Here is a 16131-nt window from a genome sequence, read left to right as displayed (position 1 = left end):
ATTTTGCAAAGACAACTACCTGTTCAGCCTGTTTCTTATCCCCAAGCTGGGCCAGCAGGATACCCAGGTTCAAATGGGCCACTGTAATGTAGACATGTATATAACCCTTTACAGCTTAAATGTGCATATCAACCCATTGATAATCCCAAAGAGCACCAAACTTAATTAAAGACCCTTCTTACTAGATTCAATTTTTAAAAGCTTCATTTCCAACCATAAGATACTAATGAGCAGCAAACTGCAAGTTACGTGTACTTGCAGGCTGTTATGGTTTTATGCTGGTTGCATATAGCCATTCTCACTTGACTTCTGTAAGCAAGTGTAATAACATAGATGTATCCATCATAATAAATATCATACATTATTCCTTAACTGTATTTAATCATTAAAATAGTTTTTGTTATCATTTTATTACTATCATTTTAAGATCACAACATTACCTCTGTACATTTATCACCACATTTATAATCCCCATAAATACTATCCTAATTGTTCAATATTACTTTAAATTCCTTAACAATGTCATGCAACTAAGTTAAGGACAGTATGTCAAAACATACACTTGCACTTAGTCAAATACAAACTCACTGGAGAGGTTTGGACGAAAGCTTATAGCCTTGTTGTAGCTGTCTATAGCATCTTTATAACGCTTCTGGTTCTGTAATAGGATCCCTCTGAAAAAGACACATGAAGAATGCCTCATACAAGGGTTAATTATCCATGCTGCAACTGCGGGTTTTCGCCTTTGAAGGTTTGTGAAACCCAAAACCCTCTTACAGTTTCAATCCCATTGTATGGAATGATGCCATTTAATGGTGAGATATCTGTGAGAGTCATCTTAATACATCTGGATTGTGAATTGAAACATGCCCACTTGTGTCAAATTTCGGTTGAAATTTAATTAACTTATTATAGGAGAATATTACCTACTATCGGGTTAACTGTGAAAGCATGCAAGAATTTTAGGTCAGATACAGTTTCGCATATCCATGCTATTTAGAGATAATTGAAATGGACACTCTTTACAATAATTTCTTTCAAATTTAACTCTTTGCTCAATTAGCCAATTGGCTTTCGCAAGATATGAAGTAATATAAAACTCCTTGAGAAAAAACAACAAGAATACTGAAAAAAACTTTTGATTTGATTTGGCTCTACTGTTTAGAAATTTACCAGCAAAAATATTATTGTTTTATAAACACATATAAACTTAATATTTTTACAGATAAATGCCCATAAAAAATTATCATTGGCTGTCTGAATATAATTCAGATAAAAAAATAATAATTATGAATTGAACTGTAATAATGATACAGTCTTTTCTTCCAAAACTCATTCACAACTGTTTTTGAAGCCACGTATAATATATATTAACTGGATGTAAAATCTCAAATTAAAAGTTCTTTGGGTATATTATACACTAAATTGAGGTTGAGTACACTAGTAGGGGGCATGCCTTTTGGAAAATCAGCATGCAAAGCAAATCTTTTTATTGTTTAACAGCTTTGTTTTAATGAAATTATTTTTTTATTTTTTTAATCTGAATTTATACAAAATAACTTGATGTGAAGAGTACAAAAAGGCCAATGTGACACAAAATCAGTTAACACTGATTCCTTCAAAAGCATGTTTTTTATGCCAAGTAAATCGGAAAATCCCAATACAATAATTGATGCCATGAAACATCAGCCATAATATAACAGCAATTTTTATTGACAATTCCAGTCAATCAAACTTGTATTATCATCACAAAGCCGAAGGCAACAATCGATAATCCATTTGTAAATTAGAAAATTGAACATACATTCTGAATTTACTGGTAATTGACTCCATACAGGGGCGATCATGACTGAAGCGTAGCTTTAATTGCGTTATTTCTAGCTTTTATAGCATAATTGTATGTAGCAAAAAACTTAAATGTCAACTTCTCACAATGATGATGTAAAAATCATTATGCATAATGGAACGCTTTATGAAATTATATTCCAAGTTACATTGTGTGACAAGAAGAATAACTAATTCTGACAAGAGAGGGTGAATCTAAGCAGTAAAACCGTTTGTTCATCATTTGAAATTCTTAAACACAAAGAACTCTATTAAGCTAAAACTGTAGGCAGGCATTACATGCTCGTCATTCCAAAAAATGTACCGCAGTAATTTTTATGATTTTCTAGGCATGACTTATGAGATGGTTTTAATACTGGCCTAATGACCTCTATGCACAATGTTAAGTATGAATTTCAAACTGTTTTCAAACTGAACATATTTTACTTTTATTCTGACAAAAAATATTAATGCTAAAAAGGATGCTGGTCATTAAATGTCTGCAAAATGTGCATGTTATCATTCACATGGACCAATCATGTTTTTATTCTGTCTTTTAAAATTCAAAAGATTTTTTAACATATTTGTTAGGATTACTTTTCACATACATGTACATACAAACTCATAAAACTGATAAAGAGTATTGTAAAATGATATATTTTCAATCTTTCATAAGGACTATAGAACAATGATGGGAATATACAACATCAAGACCTTTCATATGCTCTTCCTTATAATACCTCACTTATCATTATTAAAATGATTTAATAATCACTAGATGATGTTAACCAGACCCATACTGCCACAAAACAAACAACTATCTTAAAATTCATATGTGTATCAGATATGATGATACCAGTGGCATTTATTATTCTGTCAAATGAAAAAAAAAATTCGCCACAACTTTTTTGTGGTTTGTTACAAATAAAGCCCAATACTTCCACATATTTATTTACAACACTTACAGGTTATAATGCGTATCTGACATGTTAGGGCGGTACTTTAGGGCGTTTCTATAAGCCGTCTCAGCGTCTGTGATCCGTCCCTGGTTGTTATAAATGTTCGCTAGGTTTCCCCAGGCTGCAATCAAAACCATTCCAACTGTGCATGCAGTTAGGTGGCGAATATTAAGAGGTATCACGATATTTAATTATTCCATCAATTCCTGTCGGGTATTAAATGCACATAAAAAGCCGGTCATGCAACATTACGTTAGCAACACATTTGTCAACACATCATGCTTCAGATAATAATATGGCAAATGGGGAAATATAATTTCTCTTTTTGAGGAAAAATCAAATGGCTAGGTCTGATAATGAGCAAATTTAATGGGTTTCTGCAATTCAATAAAGTTTGCAAAATACAGAGATTATTATATGATCGGATGTGCATTACTTTTTATAGTATGTTTGGGAGTAAGAGATACTTTAAACATCCACACAATTTTCTAATAATTACCATTAGAGACCATTGAATACTGAAAAGTTATGAGTGAAGTAAAAAAAATTTTTATTAAGAAAAGTACAGTTCTCTTTTTTTTACAACTGAGGGCAGAATATAATGCCTTCAATGCAAACCTAAAGAACTTTTATATTGTACATCAAAACATCACATTAGGGTCAATTTTAAAGCAGATTTCAGAAATAAAGTTTCTGAAGCATAGGCCAATCATACAAATGTAAGGCAGACATTCACAAGTAATAACAGGATGCAGGGCCTTAAATATTCTATCAGTAGTACTAGTTGGCCAATCTACTTTTGTATACTTATGACAACAAATAAATGATGATTATAGCTATAAAAATTGGATGTTCTATAAAGTAATTCCATTTACAAAATGGATATTAAATGAATACATAACAATTATTCAGATCATGAATCTGACATGATAAATAATTTATATTTGCAAACACTAAACTAACTTTTACATGAGTATTTGCCAATAGATTTATTCTATTAGATATTTTTTTTCAAAATCAAAATGAACAACGGCTGTTTGTAAAACATGCATGCCCCCCATATGGGCTCTCCGTTGTAGTGAGAGCCATTGTGTGAATATGTTTTTTGTCACTGTGACCTTGACCTTTGACCTAGTGACCTGAAAATCAATAGGGGTCATCTGTCAGTCATGATCAATGTACCTATGAAGTTTCATGATCCTAGCCATAAGCATTCTTGAGTTATCATCCAGACACCATTTTACTATTTCGGGTCACCGTGACCTTGACCTTTGACCTAGTGACCTGAAAATCAATAGGGGTCATCTGCAAGTCATGATCATTCTACCTATCAAGTTTCATGATCCTAGGAATAAGCGTTCTTCAGTTATCATCCGGAAACCATTTTACTATTTCGGGTCATCATGACCTTGACCTTTGACCTAGTGACCTGAAAATCAATAGGGGTCATCTGCGAGTCATGATCAATCTACCTATCAAGTTTCATGATCCTATGCCTAAGCGTTCTTGAGTTAACATCCGGAAACCATTTTACTATTTCGGATCACTGTGACCTTGACCTTTGACCTAGTGACCTCAAAATCAATAGGGGTCATCTGCGAGTCCTGATCAATCTACCTATCAAGTTTCATGATCGTAGGTCTAAGCGTTCTTGAGTTATCATCCGGAAACCATTTTACTATTTCGGGTCACTGTGACCTTGACCTTTGACCTAGTGACCTGAAAATCAATAGGGGTCATCTGCGAGTCATGATCAATCTACCTATCAAGTTTCATGATCCTAGGCCTAAGCGTTCTTGAGTTATCATCCGGAAACCATTTTACTATTTTGGGTCACCGTGACCTTTGACCTAGTGACCTCAAAATCAATAGGGGTCATCTGCGAGTCATGATCAATGTACCTATGAAGTTTCATGATCCTAGGCCCAAGCGTTCTTGAGTTATCGTCTGACAACCACCTAGTGGACGGACCGACCGACATGAGCAAAGCAATATACCCCCTCTTCTTCGAAGGGGGGCATAAAAATACATTTTGTGAAGACCAATACATTTGGTAAAACAAGAGCACCGCCTTGCAGGTGCAGACCGCTCATCTATTTTCTTTTTAAAGGTGAAGAGACTCTCATTTTTAATCACAAAGGAGGGAGGGGTGGAGTGTTGAGGGGTGTATAGTGTGGGGGTGTGGACATTTATTACATTATCTTCCAAAAATGCAAAAAAAATGAAAAAAAAAAATCGGGGAGGGGGGGGGTATGGTGGGGGGGTGGGGGGGGGATTCTTTGGTGTGATGGTTGGACGGTATTTCAAACATAAAATAATAAAAATAAATATTTGTGTTTTTTAACCGTTTAAAAAAAAAAAATTGGAGGGGGGGGGGGTGAGGTGGGGGGTGTATAGTGTGAGGATGTGGTGGTAATTTGTGACAAGATCTTAAAAAAAAAAAAAAAAAAAAAAATTGGGGGGGTGGTGAGGTGGGGGGGGGGGTATAGTGTGAGGGTGTGGTGGTAATTTGTGAGATGATCTTTAAAAAAAAAAAAAAAAATTAGGGGTGGTGGGTGATTCTTGGGTGCGATGGTTGGAGGGTATTTCAAACATAAAATAATAAAAATAAATAGTTGTGTTTTTTAACCGTTTAAAAAAAAAAATTGGGGGGGGGGGGGTATAGTGTGAGGGTGTGGCAATCATTTGTGAGATGATCTTAAAAAAAATAAATAGGGGGGGGAGGAGGGGGGGGGGGGGGGGAGGGGCACAGGGGATGGTTTGGGTGGTCTATTGTGGTATGTCAGGTAAGAGTAGTTTTGTCAAAGTATCAATCAAATCTAATCATAAATAAAAAAGTTATGGAAATTTTAGCAAAATTTAATAATTTGACCTTGAGAGTCAAGGTCATTCAAAGGTCAAGGTAAAATTCAACTTGCCAGGTACAGTAACCTCATGATAGCATGAAAGTATTTGAAGAATGAAAGCAATAGCCTTGATACTTAAGAAGTAAAGTGGATCGAAACACAAAATTTAACCAATATATTCAAAGTTACTAAGTCAAAAAAGGGCCATAATTCCATAAAAATGACATCCAGAGTTATGCAACTTGTCCTTTTACTGTACCGTTATGATAGTTTGCGAGTGCTCCAAGTATGAAAGCAATATCTATGATAATTTAGGGGTAAAGTGGACCAAAACACAAAACTTAACCAAATTTTCAATTTTCTAAGTATAAAGGGCCCATAATTCCGTCCAAATGCCAGTCAGAGATACATAACTTTGCCTGCACAGTCCCCTTATGATAATTAATAAGTGTTGCAAGTATGAAAGCAATAGCTTTGATACTGTAGGAATAAAGTGGACCTAAACACAAAACTTAACCAAATTTTCAATTTTCTAAGTATAAAAAGGGCACATAATTCTGTCAAAATGCCAGTCAGAGTTACATTACTTTGCCTGCACAGTCCCCTTATGATAGTTAGTAAGTGTTGCAAGTATGAAAGCAATAGCTTTGATACTTAAGGAATAAAATGGACCTAAACACAAAACTTAACCAAAATTTTCAATTTTCTAAGTATAAAAAGGGCACATAATTCTGTCAAAATGCACGCCAGAGTTATCTAACTTTGCCTGCCCAGTCCCCTCATGATAGTAAGTAAGTGTACTAAGTTTGAATGCAATAGCATTGATGCTTTCTGAAAAAAGTGGACCTAAACGCAAAACTTAACCAAAATTTTCAATTTTCTAAGTATAAAAAGGGCACATAATTCAGTCAAAAATGCACGCCAGAGTTATCTAACTTTGCCTGCCCAGTCCCCTCATGATAGTAAGTAAGGGTACCAAGTTTGAATGCAATAGCATTGATACTTTCTGAGAAAAGTGGACCTAAACGCAAAACTTAACCGGACGCCGACGCCGACGCCAAGGTGATGACAATAGCTCATAATTTTTTTTCAAAAAATAGATGAGCTAATAAAAAAGAGTAATTTCTATGTGATGTTCATTTAAAAGAAAATTTGTCTAAATAGATAAAAGCATAAAAACTACACGAACAAATCCAAAATATTAACCCTAAGGACTAACACCTTTCATTTCAGCAGTTTTCATTCAATATATTACAAGAATGCGGGTAGAAAGCGTATACTTTCAAGCAAGGTACCTTTAGGTGGATTGACCGCTATCCCAGATGTATACAGCATTTCCTCAGATGCCCAGTCACGATTCCGAACAACCGTCTTCCCAGAATTCATCAGTACAAGGAACACTGTTGCTAAGACTACACATTTTTGTTTGAGACCATCTTGATCATAACGCTTATAAATAATATGTACACCGTGAGCAATAAGCATGCAAAAGCCCATGCTTGGAATGTATAAAACCCTCTCCGCTATGACAAAGCCTACGTAGAAAAATAAATTTGTAGCTAGAACAAACGGCAACACCATCAACGCTGCTGAGAATATTAAAACGTCTATGGAATGTGATGAGACTGTTGGGGAATGACTATTTGTAGTTGAGACATTTTGATCAGTCAACGAAGATTGTCGGCTATATTGTTTTTGTTTTCCCGCCGAGTATTTCCCGTGTAACGTCCCATGACCTGAGTGGCCATTACCATTCATGCACACTTTATCTTCGGAATGCGAATGAATAAAATTTAAAATAGTTAACACAAAATATGCCAGAATGGTGTAAAATGTCAATGTAAAAATATTTCTGTAGTCTGAGACACTTTCAACTAGCGGTATTGAGCTCATCGACCAATCAAAACTAAGCACTCGAGGGCAAAGCAAAATCCAGACGTTCAACGCTGGCAATAGGAAATAGGTGAGGGTTCTAGTTAGGAAGCTGTCGGAATCCGAGGCAGGATTGTCTGACGGGGCAAACTCGGGTGGAGTGTTGCCCATGAAATACATGCGGAACGCAACCAGGGTTACCAGCACAATGACTAACAGGAAGAAACCTTCCATAGCTCGCCGCCATTCATCCTGAAAAATACACAATTAATATAACATCATTTTCTCATACAAATATATACATATTCACTTAATTTAATAATGGTATCAAATTAAGTATGAAAAACAATTTTCTGCTTTTAATATCAACTTAACAGTGTGTTAAGTATTTTCAAAATGCATAGTTCTTGTTTTGATTTAAAAAGCATTTGATGTGCACATATCAACATATTTTGGAAAAGCACTTTGACCCAGAACCTTGCTTGTATCACGAACACAACAGTCATGTACATAGTTAAATCACTACAAATGTGCTATGCAGAAAACCTAAATTGGGAAAACAAGAATTCTTCTTATTAACCGTTCACCTTTATGTAATGCAAAATTTACATTTAGTTTGGTTTTCTTTTTTTTTAATTTTTTTTTCATCCTTATGTTTTATGCTTGCATACACTAGCTGTACCATTTTGACAGTTATATATTTGAAATCATTACTATTATTTATATGGAAAAAAGAGCCCACATGTCAACTGTTGGTGGTAGACAATTCTGCATCAAACGAACGACATTTGTGTCATGATAACCAGTAATTACCATTTCTGATGGTATAAAAATGTAAAAATGCAGTCAAAAGCACAATTTATCTTTGCCAAATAATTTGTCAGTTTCTTTAAGGAACTGCACACACATACCTAACACTTTAATACAAAATACAATGGTGGATCATTTTTAAAATATTTACATTATCAATTACCACTAAACGGAAAAAAGCAGGGTTTGAATACCAAAAACCTACATATTAGAATGTACAACCTCTTGATGAAAATATGTCAGACAGTATTTTTGAAAAGTATTAATACAGCCCGAAAACATGGACCAGGCACTCTTCAACTCCATTAGCATATATTTTACGCACTAGGGGGCCATTTCATCAAACATCGTACGACAAATTTAGAATACGCTACAAATTTCAAGGAAACATTATTTTAAAAGACCAAAGCATATTTTTGCTAATTTCTATTAAAATCATTGATTTTATCGTTGTCTTACCCATTGCTTATATCTTGCGGAGCTATTTATGAACAGCTTGTATATTTTCAGTTCTTAAATCTCAGTCGTATATTAAGATTGTCGTACTGTCTTTGATGAAACAGCCCCCAGGATTGTATTAAGTTCTTACAGGATCATAATTTTTTGTTTCTGCATGTTTTGCATGATTTTAAAGCGACCATAACAGTATACTTATTGAGGTACCATAATTTTAATTGATTGAAATCGCTTCTAGTATGGAAACTGATTAATTCGTTGTTACGGTAATTTAATAACAAAATGCATTAAGTTCATTGCAAAGTTAATATTTGCGAACTATACTCTTTACTTATAACCAATGTTTTTTTTTCCTTCTTTATTAAGTTACGAAAAACGGCACTTTCACAGTTGCGAAAAAACTACTATTTCCCAATTGCTGTCAGAAAAATTCCAAATTGAAGGTTTCCAAAAAATGGGGGCACCAACTATACTTGGTAAACAAAAAAGGATCATGATTCACTCATTATAACACTTTCCAGAACATTTACACTATTAATTGTTAATTATAAACTCCATTTAACTAAATAATGTAAATGTTTAAATTCTTTTTAATAGTTATTATGGATTCTTATTACTTATTTATAAAGGATGTGTAAAACGAGACCAGCAGTTATCAAAAGTTTGTTTTCTGTTGCGTGTTGAACAAATTAAAAATGTATTTACTGAAGATATAATTTTGCCGAAAGTATGTTCAAACATTCTTTTTTTAAGCCAGGTGATATGATTTTTGACACATCTATCAAAACACTCTTAAAAACCAACAACAAGTCAGTTAAAAATTTATCCAGCAATCAGATAACTTCACAAAGTCTTTGAAAAAGAGGAAGCAAGGCTAGTCAGCAGTTTAACTCGATAAATTTTATACAAAAATTAAACAAACAAATTATCTAACTTCAACAAGTTAATGTTTTAGAACTTGGGCTATTTAATAAGATCAATTACAGATACCTTCAAATGTCCCTCTTGTGATTTTATACCTGTCAAAAATATACCAAAAATACCTCTTTAACAAATCCATAACGATTAAAACCCCCTCGCCACAAAAAATACAATTAAAAGATAATTACAAGCAGAGAATCTGGAAAATCAAGATATATTTCGAAAAGGTTGTCCATGAAAAATATTGTCGGCAAGTACACTATTTTGAGGACACAAAAGAGATAATGGGCCAGCGTAATTTGTCGGCCTGAAATTGAAGCTAATTACGTGGAGGGTTAAATACCAACTGTCAACTATCGAAAACCCGAAATCCATTATCAAGGTAATCTAGTGTGCAAAAAACTGAATTTCACAAAATCACTGATAAAGGGATATTGTTTATGACATTGTACAAGTCTAGACAAAATGACTTTCAAACATGATTTTGTTTCGCTAAAGTCCGCGATGAAATGCTTACAACAGGCTTTCAAGTCGGTCATTCAAACAGTCAATTATATTGCGACCATTATCTCAAATAATAATATTTAAACACTTGAGGCAAACATTAACTATACATGTACATAGTGAAGTTTTGAAAGTAGACAAATGGAAATATTATGCAAAGGGCCTAGCAAATGCCAGAGAGTTGGTTTATTTATTCATTTTAATTAATTATGTTCATAAAGCAAAACATAAACAATGACCTTCTTAATATTAGCAAACAAGCCAATTTAATAAAAGCAATAACAATATATGGTTTCCATCAATTAATTTTTAACAACATAAATGATAAACATACTATTTTAATAATTGTGACTATACGTCACTCACTTAATTGTAACATATTCAATTTCATTTTAAAATAAAAATTGAGATAGAAGTACAACTTTATCAACTAAAAAAATAACAAACATAATGTCATTAAGATTGCAGACAGACAATCTGTGAATTTTTTTTTTTAATAATAAACAGATATTTGCTAAAAAATATATTGAACAAAAAGCCTGTTAAAATTACAATAAAGGTTAGCAGCATTATTTTCTAACTTCACGAGTGTATGTACCATGATGAAGCTTAAAATGTGTACACAATCATTTAAACAAGATATGGGCATTAAAGGCAGCATTTCATATTTGCTAATAAACAATAGGGAGATTATGAATATGTTTGTCAAGCATTCTAACATCTGAGAGTTAAAGGCTTGGTTAAATAAAGTGCCCCTTTCATGACCCTTGGACAATAAATGTAAACAACACCCTCTGTATTGTGTCGCACATAAAGTCAAATAGCTAAATAAAGGGCAAATTGACCACTGGAAATTGATAGACCACATGTGCACTGAGCCACCTTCAAAAAAGCCCACCAATACAATACTACCAATATTGTGGTTCTCTAAATGATAAAAAAACATTCCATGATATAATTACTAAAACAGATTTTGAAGTTTTTTAGCAAGAAATCAAAATTTAATTTAAATTGGATTCATTTCATATCATTTGAGTTTTTAAGATTGCTGTCAAGATATTGAAATTAATTTGTTAACTTTCAAGTGTACTTCTTACCTGCATTTTCAGATTTTTTATATTTTTCTTCCAATCCTGGTTATCATGATAGTAATCATATGACATTTCAATTTCAATATTGGATGATCATTAAATTTGGGCAATTTTTCAGCATTGTGCAAACATCACTGAAATTTTAAATAACATAATGGTAGTAAATTTCAAACTTTGTTTGCCTGGTTATTATAATTATTGAACTGATCTGATAAAGGAAGCGCACAGATGGGCCTTGAAAGCTTAACAATGTTTGAAAGTTTCTGTCTCGCATGAAGTTATATCTCCAAAACCGACCCCTCTTCAGCTAGTATTGACCCATCAAATTGTCTTATTTAATCCAGGCAAAAGGTTAGCTTGTATCAACAAAATATTTCACAAAGCTGACCGCTGTACTGTTTGTATTTCTCAACCGCTAAATCTATCTTCAAATATTGGTGTTAACCATTCAACTTTCGCTTACAAAATTTGGACAGAAAATTTTAGATATGTTAAACAATATTTAAAACTACCAAAACACCATAAAAAATGGTCAATTGTGAAACAAGTTTCAATTGTTTTTACAATAAAATATGTACTTTTATCTGATGTTCAAACAGTATTTAACATTTATTTATATAATTAAATTTAAAAACTATGGGATTATATAAATTTACATTAAAAGTCTCAAAATAATAACAATTGCAGATTTTGAGTTAATTAATGATGTGTATAGAAAATTAGCATGTAACTCATTGTGTCACATGATTATTTACTTTGTAGAAAGTAATTAGTGATAAGAATGATCATTTCTTGTGTTTCAATTAATCATAAAAATATCATAAACGAAGTCCAAGTAAAACTAAAAATACACGTTCATGTTTTTCTACCAATCAGACCAATTTGCATGTACTTAAACTTTTTGTTAGAACAGAAAGTTATATTGTACTATTTGGAGATTGGTAACATTAATTGCGTCGTATATGTAGCTTTATATATACCCAATATTTTTCATTTTAGAGCCCTGAAAAACATCAGGCAATCTAATGATTGAATAAATTGCTATACCTTCAAGCAATTTCAAGTTTAAATACATTTCCATAAAACATCTTGAATCTTCACATGTACAAAAATACTCAATTTAAAACTTCTTATCATTTATTTTTAATGGAATTTGATATTTTACAATTTTACTCATATTTTCCATAATAAAAAAACTTTGCAATAAAAACTATTTTGCACAATAAAAATGTTCTCTACATATATTTATTGTATATTCATATGAGAAATCCACCTAAAAGCCATGGTAAAAAACACAAATCATAATAATGATTTTTTCATGCTTCCATGAACAAGTGAAGTCATTTTTAATCATCCCAAATAGGTACCGGTACTGACAATTTCATACCATCTTTTAATAATTTCATAACTCAGTAAACATGCTCTAACAAAAATGTAAGACTGTACAAAAATCTGAACCAAGATAAAAGTCATGTCAGAAATTATTAAAATATTGATCAACAGTGTAATTTGCAATCTGAAAATTATTATTAAAACTTCGGTATGAATCAATCACTGCATGCTGACCAAAATATGACAAGCATGTAAACATGTAAAAACAACACAATTTTAAACACAACTTCACTTTCAACTAATTAATTTATGATAATACGAATTGCAATCACATTTGCATTTATTATAACAGCAATTTTTTTAACGTTCACCTTGCATGTTGAAGTACCGCTTCTAATTGTTAATACTAAAATCTGAACAAATCCACATGATCATCTTACATTGACCGTTTTGACTAGTTTGTTTAAGAGATTCTACATAATTTAATTTTTAAAACTTCTTAAATAGTTACTCAGCTGAATTCAATATGATTTTTACAATTTGCAACCAGAATTGGCTCATCTGTTTTTTGAACACTGAAATATTCTAGTAAATCATCAAGATAACTTATAAAAATATTTCTTGTTTTGTGACTTCAAGCAAATGAAGTAATGATAATAAAACACACTAAATTATTGATAAAATTATTGAGTTGAATTGTTGGAAATCTTAAATTGTTGGAAATGATTTCCCTTACATATCAACAACATAAATATAAGTTACGGTACTTATTCAAGTCTAAAATAAATATTCTGATGTTAATTGCTTTAATTTGGCAAAGTGAGCTAAGTAACTCTTTATAAAATTGAATATGGCTTTCATCAAGCACACAAATCAGAAACTCTGTATTCAAAATCTCTATCTTGATGAAACACATTGCATATTTGTGTTGAATAAATCAAGATTTCAAATTCAAAATCAGTGAGCCGCTTAATAAAGTTTATTAAGTGGTGAATAATTTCAACTGAAAACGACAAACTGCAGTTTTCAATGGAATTGCCCATGCATCATAAGGCAGACGTAAATAGCAAAACAGAGACAAGTTTTTCCATTTTCCGCCATATAACATTAAATATCTATCATGCATGGCACAATGTTATTCAAGGAAGATTATGACAATTTTAAGGAAATTAGTTGTTTGTCAATATGGCATATTCATTACAATAAATCATTTCCTGATCAGAGAATTCAATGCAGAGACCATGTGCTAACAAATCAAACCAGTCAATTTCTTTTCACTTAGGTCCACATATTTAAATTCAAACGTTCAATGCGTCTTTTATTCATTTTAAGGTAAATACTATTTTTACAAGAACAAAGGCTCAAACGCACATCGGGAAAATTATGTTGGAGCAATCTCCGTCTTCAAAAGACATTTTGCACATGAATAAATATTTATAATGCATGAAAAATGATTTAATTTCATCGGTAATATAAAATCAATCAATTTTGTATTCATCCTCAAAAACATGTTTCCCTTAGATAAATATTTTACAGTTGTATTAATGGACATTATTGAATCACTTCATATTTTGTCAAGATTTGGTGGCATTCATGTCACTGAACTTTGCAAATACACTCTTTGAACTGAACAAACAAGAACTACAAGCTGCATTGCCTCATTAGGAAAAAATACATGATGACAAGATGGGCTGTGAACATCTTGGAAAACAAACCAAACAGACACCTTATTGAGAAGGCATATTCAGGCGTCAGTCAATTAGCCATCCAGACATGGCACATACTTTAAAGCTGTATTAAGACTTCCTCGTGCAATGTTTGACTGTTAAATCATGCTCTTATCCTTTTCTGGACACTTCAGCTGTGGTTGTTTTGTTCCTTGCCTAGTCATGTTTTCCCTCTTAAAAATTGGAACATTAATTATACATTTTCAGAAATTATTTCATTTAACATGCTCATAGATAAATTAATTCTTGTGAACATTATTATATCTCATTATGATTTGATTGCATTGAATATGATACAAATTTTTCTCAATATAATACACACTCAAATCTAAGAATGGACAATACCTTATGATACATCTTTTTAATCATATCAAGCTTTCGATATGAATAGTTATTAACATGTGATAAATAAATTTACAACTTAAAGCATCACACTCTTATAGTTGCATATATTATGAATATTAATGAGGAGGACTACAAATTTTAAATGTTGACAATAGTTATTTAAAAATCAAATTATCTGACCTTCAATACATATTAATTACAAGGCATTTGTAATACATTTAAGAAACTTGCATGCTTGTATTTATTTTCAATTTTTCTATTTACACCTTTAAAATTGGAATGTTTTAAGTTTACTTATTTCTAATTAACTTAAAACAATATATTTGTTAAATGCAATTTAAATAAACAGAGGTTATGAACTGCAATAGGCCTGATATGAAAACCAAGCATAACTTCCTCTTTGTGGAAAAGACAGGATTAATTTGACAAGCATAAAATATAAGAAATACAATTTAGCCACAAAATATTTAAGTTTATAAATACTGGCAATGCAACATTTATGTTTATTGGCCCATTAACATTTAATTTGGTGCTTTTCAAAGATGCAAATATGATGGCTGTGCTGAAAACGATGAAATTAAACACTCACATAAATATTCCGCCAAGCTACCAACATTTTCTGTTTATTACTTAAAAGTAGAATCTTTTAAGCCCATGATGCTTAAAATAAAATAAATAATAAGCAAGTCCAGTTCAAAATCTACCAATTATGGGTTTATGGGATAATGCTAATTTAATTTGGTCACAGTGACAAAATGATAATAAGGAAACAAAGTCTATGATTTTGTAAGATTTAACATGAAATTGTTTGGATTGGAAAAGAATTTCAACACAATGCAAGCTCCTTATTATTACTTCATAACATTCAACGGAGATGATTATTAACAACACATGCATAAAGGCCCCTAATAATAATCAGAAACCGTTTGAGTGTACTGAGCTTTAAGACGTATCACAAACCACCATGTTTGCATTTTCCACGACAGCAAACATTCTTTCCTGAGATCGGCTAAGGCAGAACCAACACGATTATTTACATAATTACGCGCTCAGAGAAAGTGGCATTGAATATTGCACTACAAAAGCACATCCAAGTCAATAAAATTGATTTGCCTGTGAAGTTCAAAATAAATTTGCACAGGTGAAGTTCGAAATTTATTGACACAGTGTTCAGCAATATTTTAGACCAATACCCCAAGCTGCTAGACAGCTTAACTTTCAAGTATGTCCTAAATCTTCATCACAAGTTTTAGTCTTAATTTTATTTCCCAACATCATAAGATGGGCAAGATCAAGCAAAAAGAATGGTTATAAATTCATAAAACCTTTTATTATAGGGCTTAAGCACGCTTTATTAAGTTTTCATGACATGAATGTTTTACTGCTAGCCATTAATTGAGCTGTAAAATGTCTTTAAATACTGATTCATACAATACAATCCCTA

At 32.1% G+C, this 16131-nt stretch overlaps 1 protein-coding gene across 2 annotated transcripts in view; it reads right to left on the bottom strand.

Annotated features, from left to right (window-relative positions):
* Positions 1–16131, bottom strand: part of LOC127849616 (protein O-mannosyl-transferase TMTC2-like) — an 89589-nt gene that overhangs the window by 9333 nt on the left and 64125 nt on the right. For both annotated transcript variants that reach the window (XM_052382356.1, XM_052382355.1), the window contains exons 3-6: positions 6925–7753; positions 2790–2904; positions 589–674; positions 20–81 (exon numbers count right to left, since the gene is read on the bottom strand). In XM_052382356.1, the coding sequence (XP_052238316.1) occupies positions 20–81; positions 589–674; positions 2790–2904; positions 6925–7753 (1092 nt within the window). The remainder of the gene's footprint in view (positions 1–19; positions 82–588; positions 675–2789; positions 2905–6924; positions 7754–16131) is intronic.

The sequence above is a fragment of the Dreissena polymorpha genome, chromosome 11, assembly GCF_020536995.1.
Source record: "Dreissena polymorpha isolate Duluth1 chromosome 11, UMN_Dpol_1.0, whole genome shotgun sequence".
In the NCBI taxonomy this organism is placed as follows: Eukaryota; Metazoa; Mollusca; class Bivalvia; order Myida; family Dreissenidae; genus Dreissena; species Dreissena polymorpha.
Note: the sequence above shows the minus strand (reverse complement) of the source record. Positions and strands in the feature narration are given on the sequence as shown.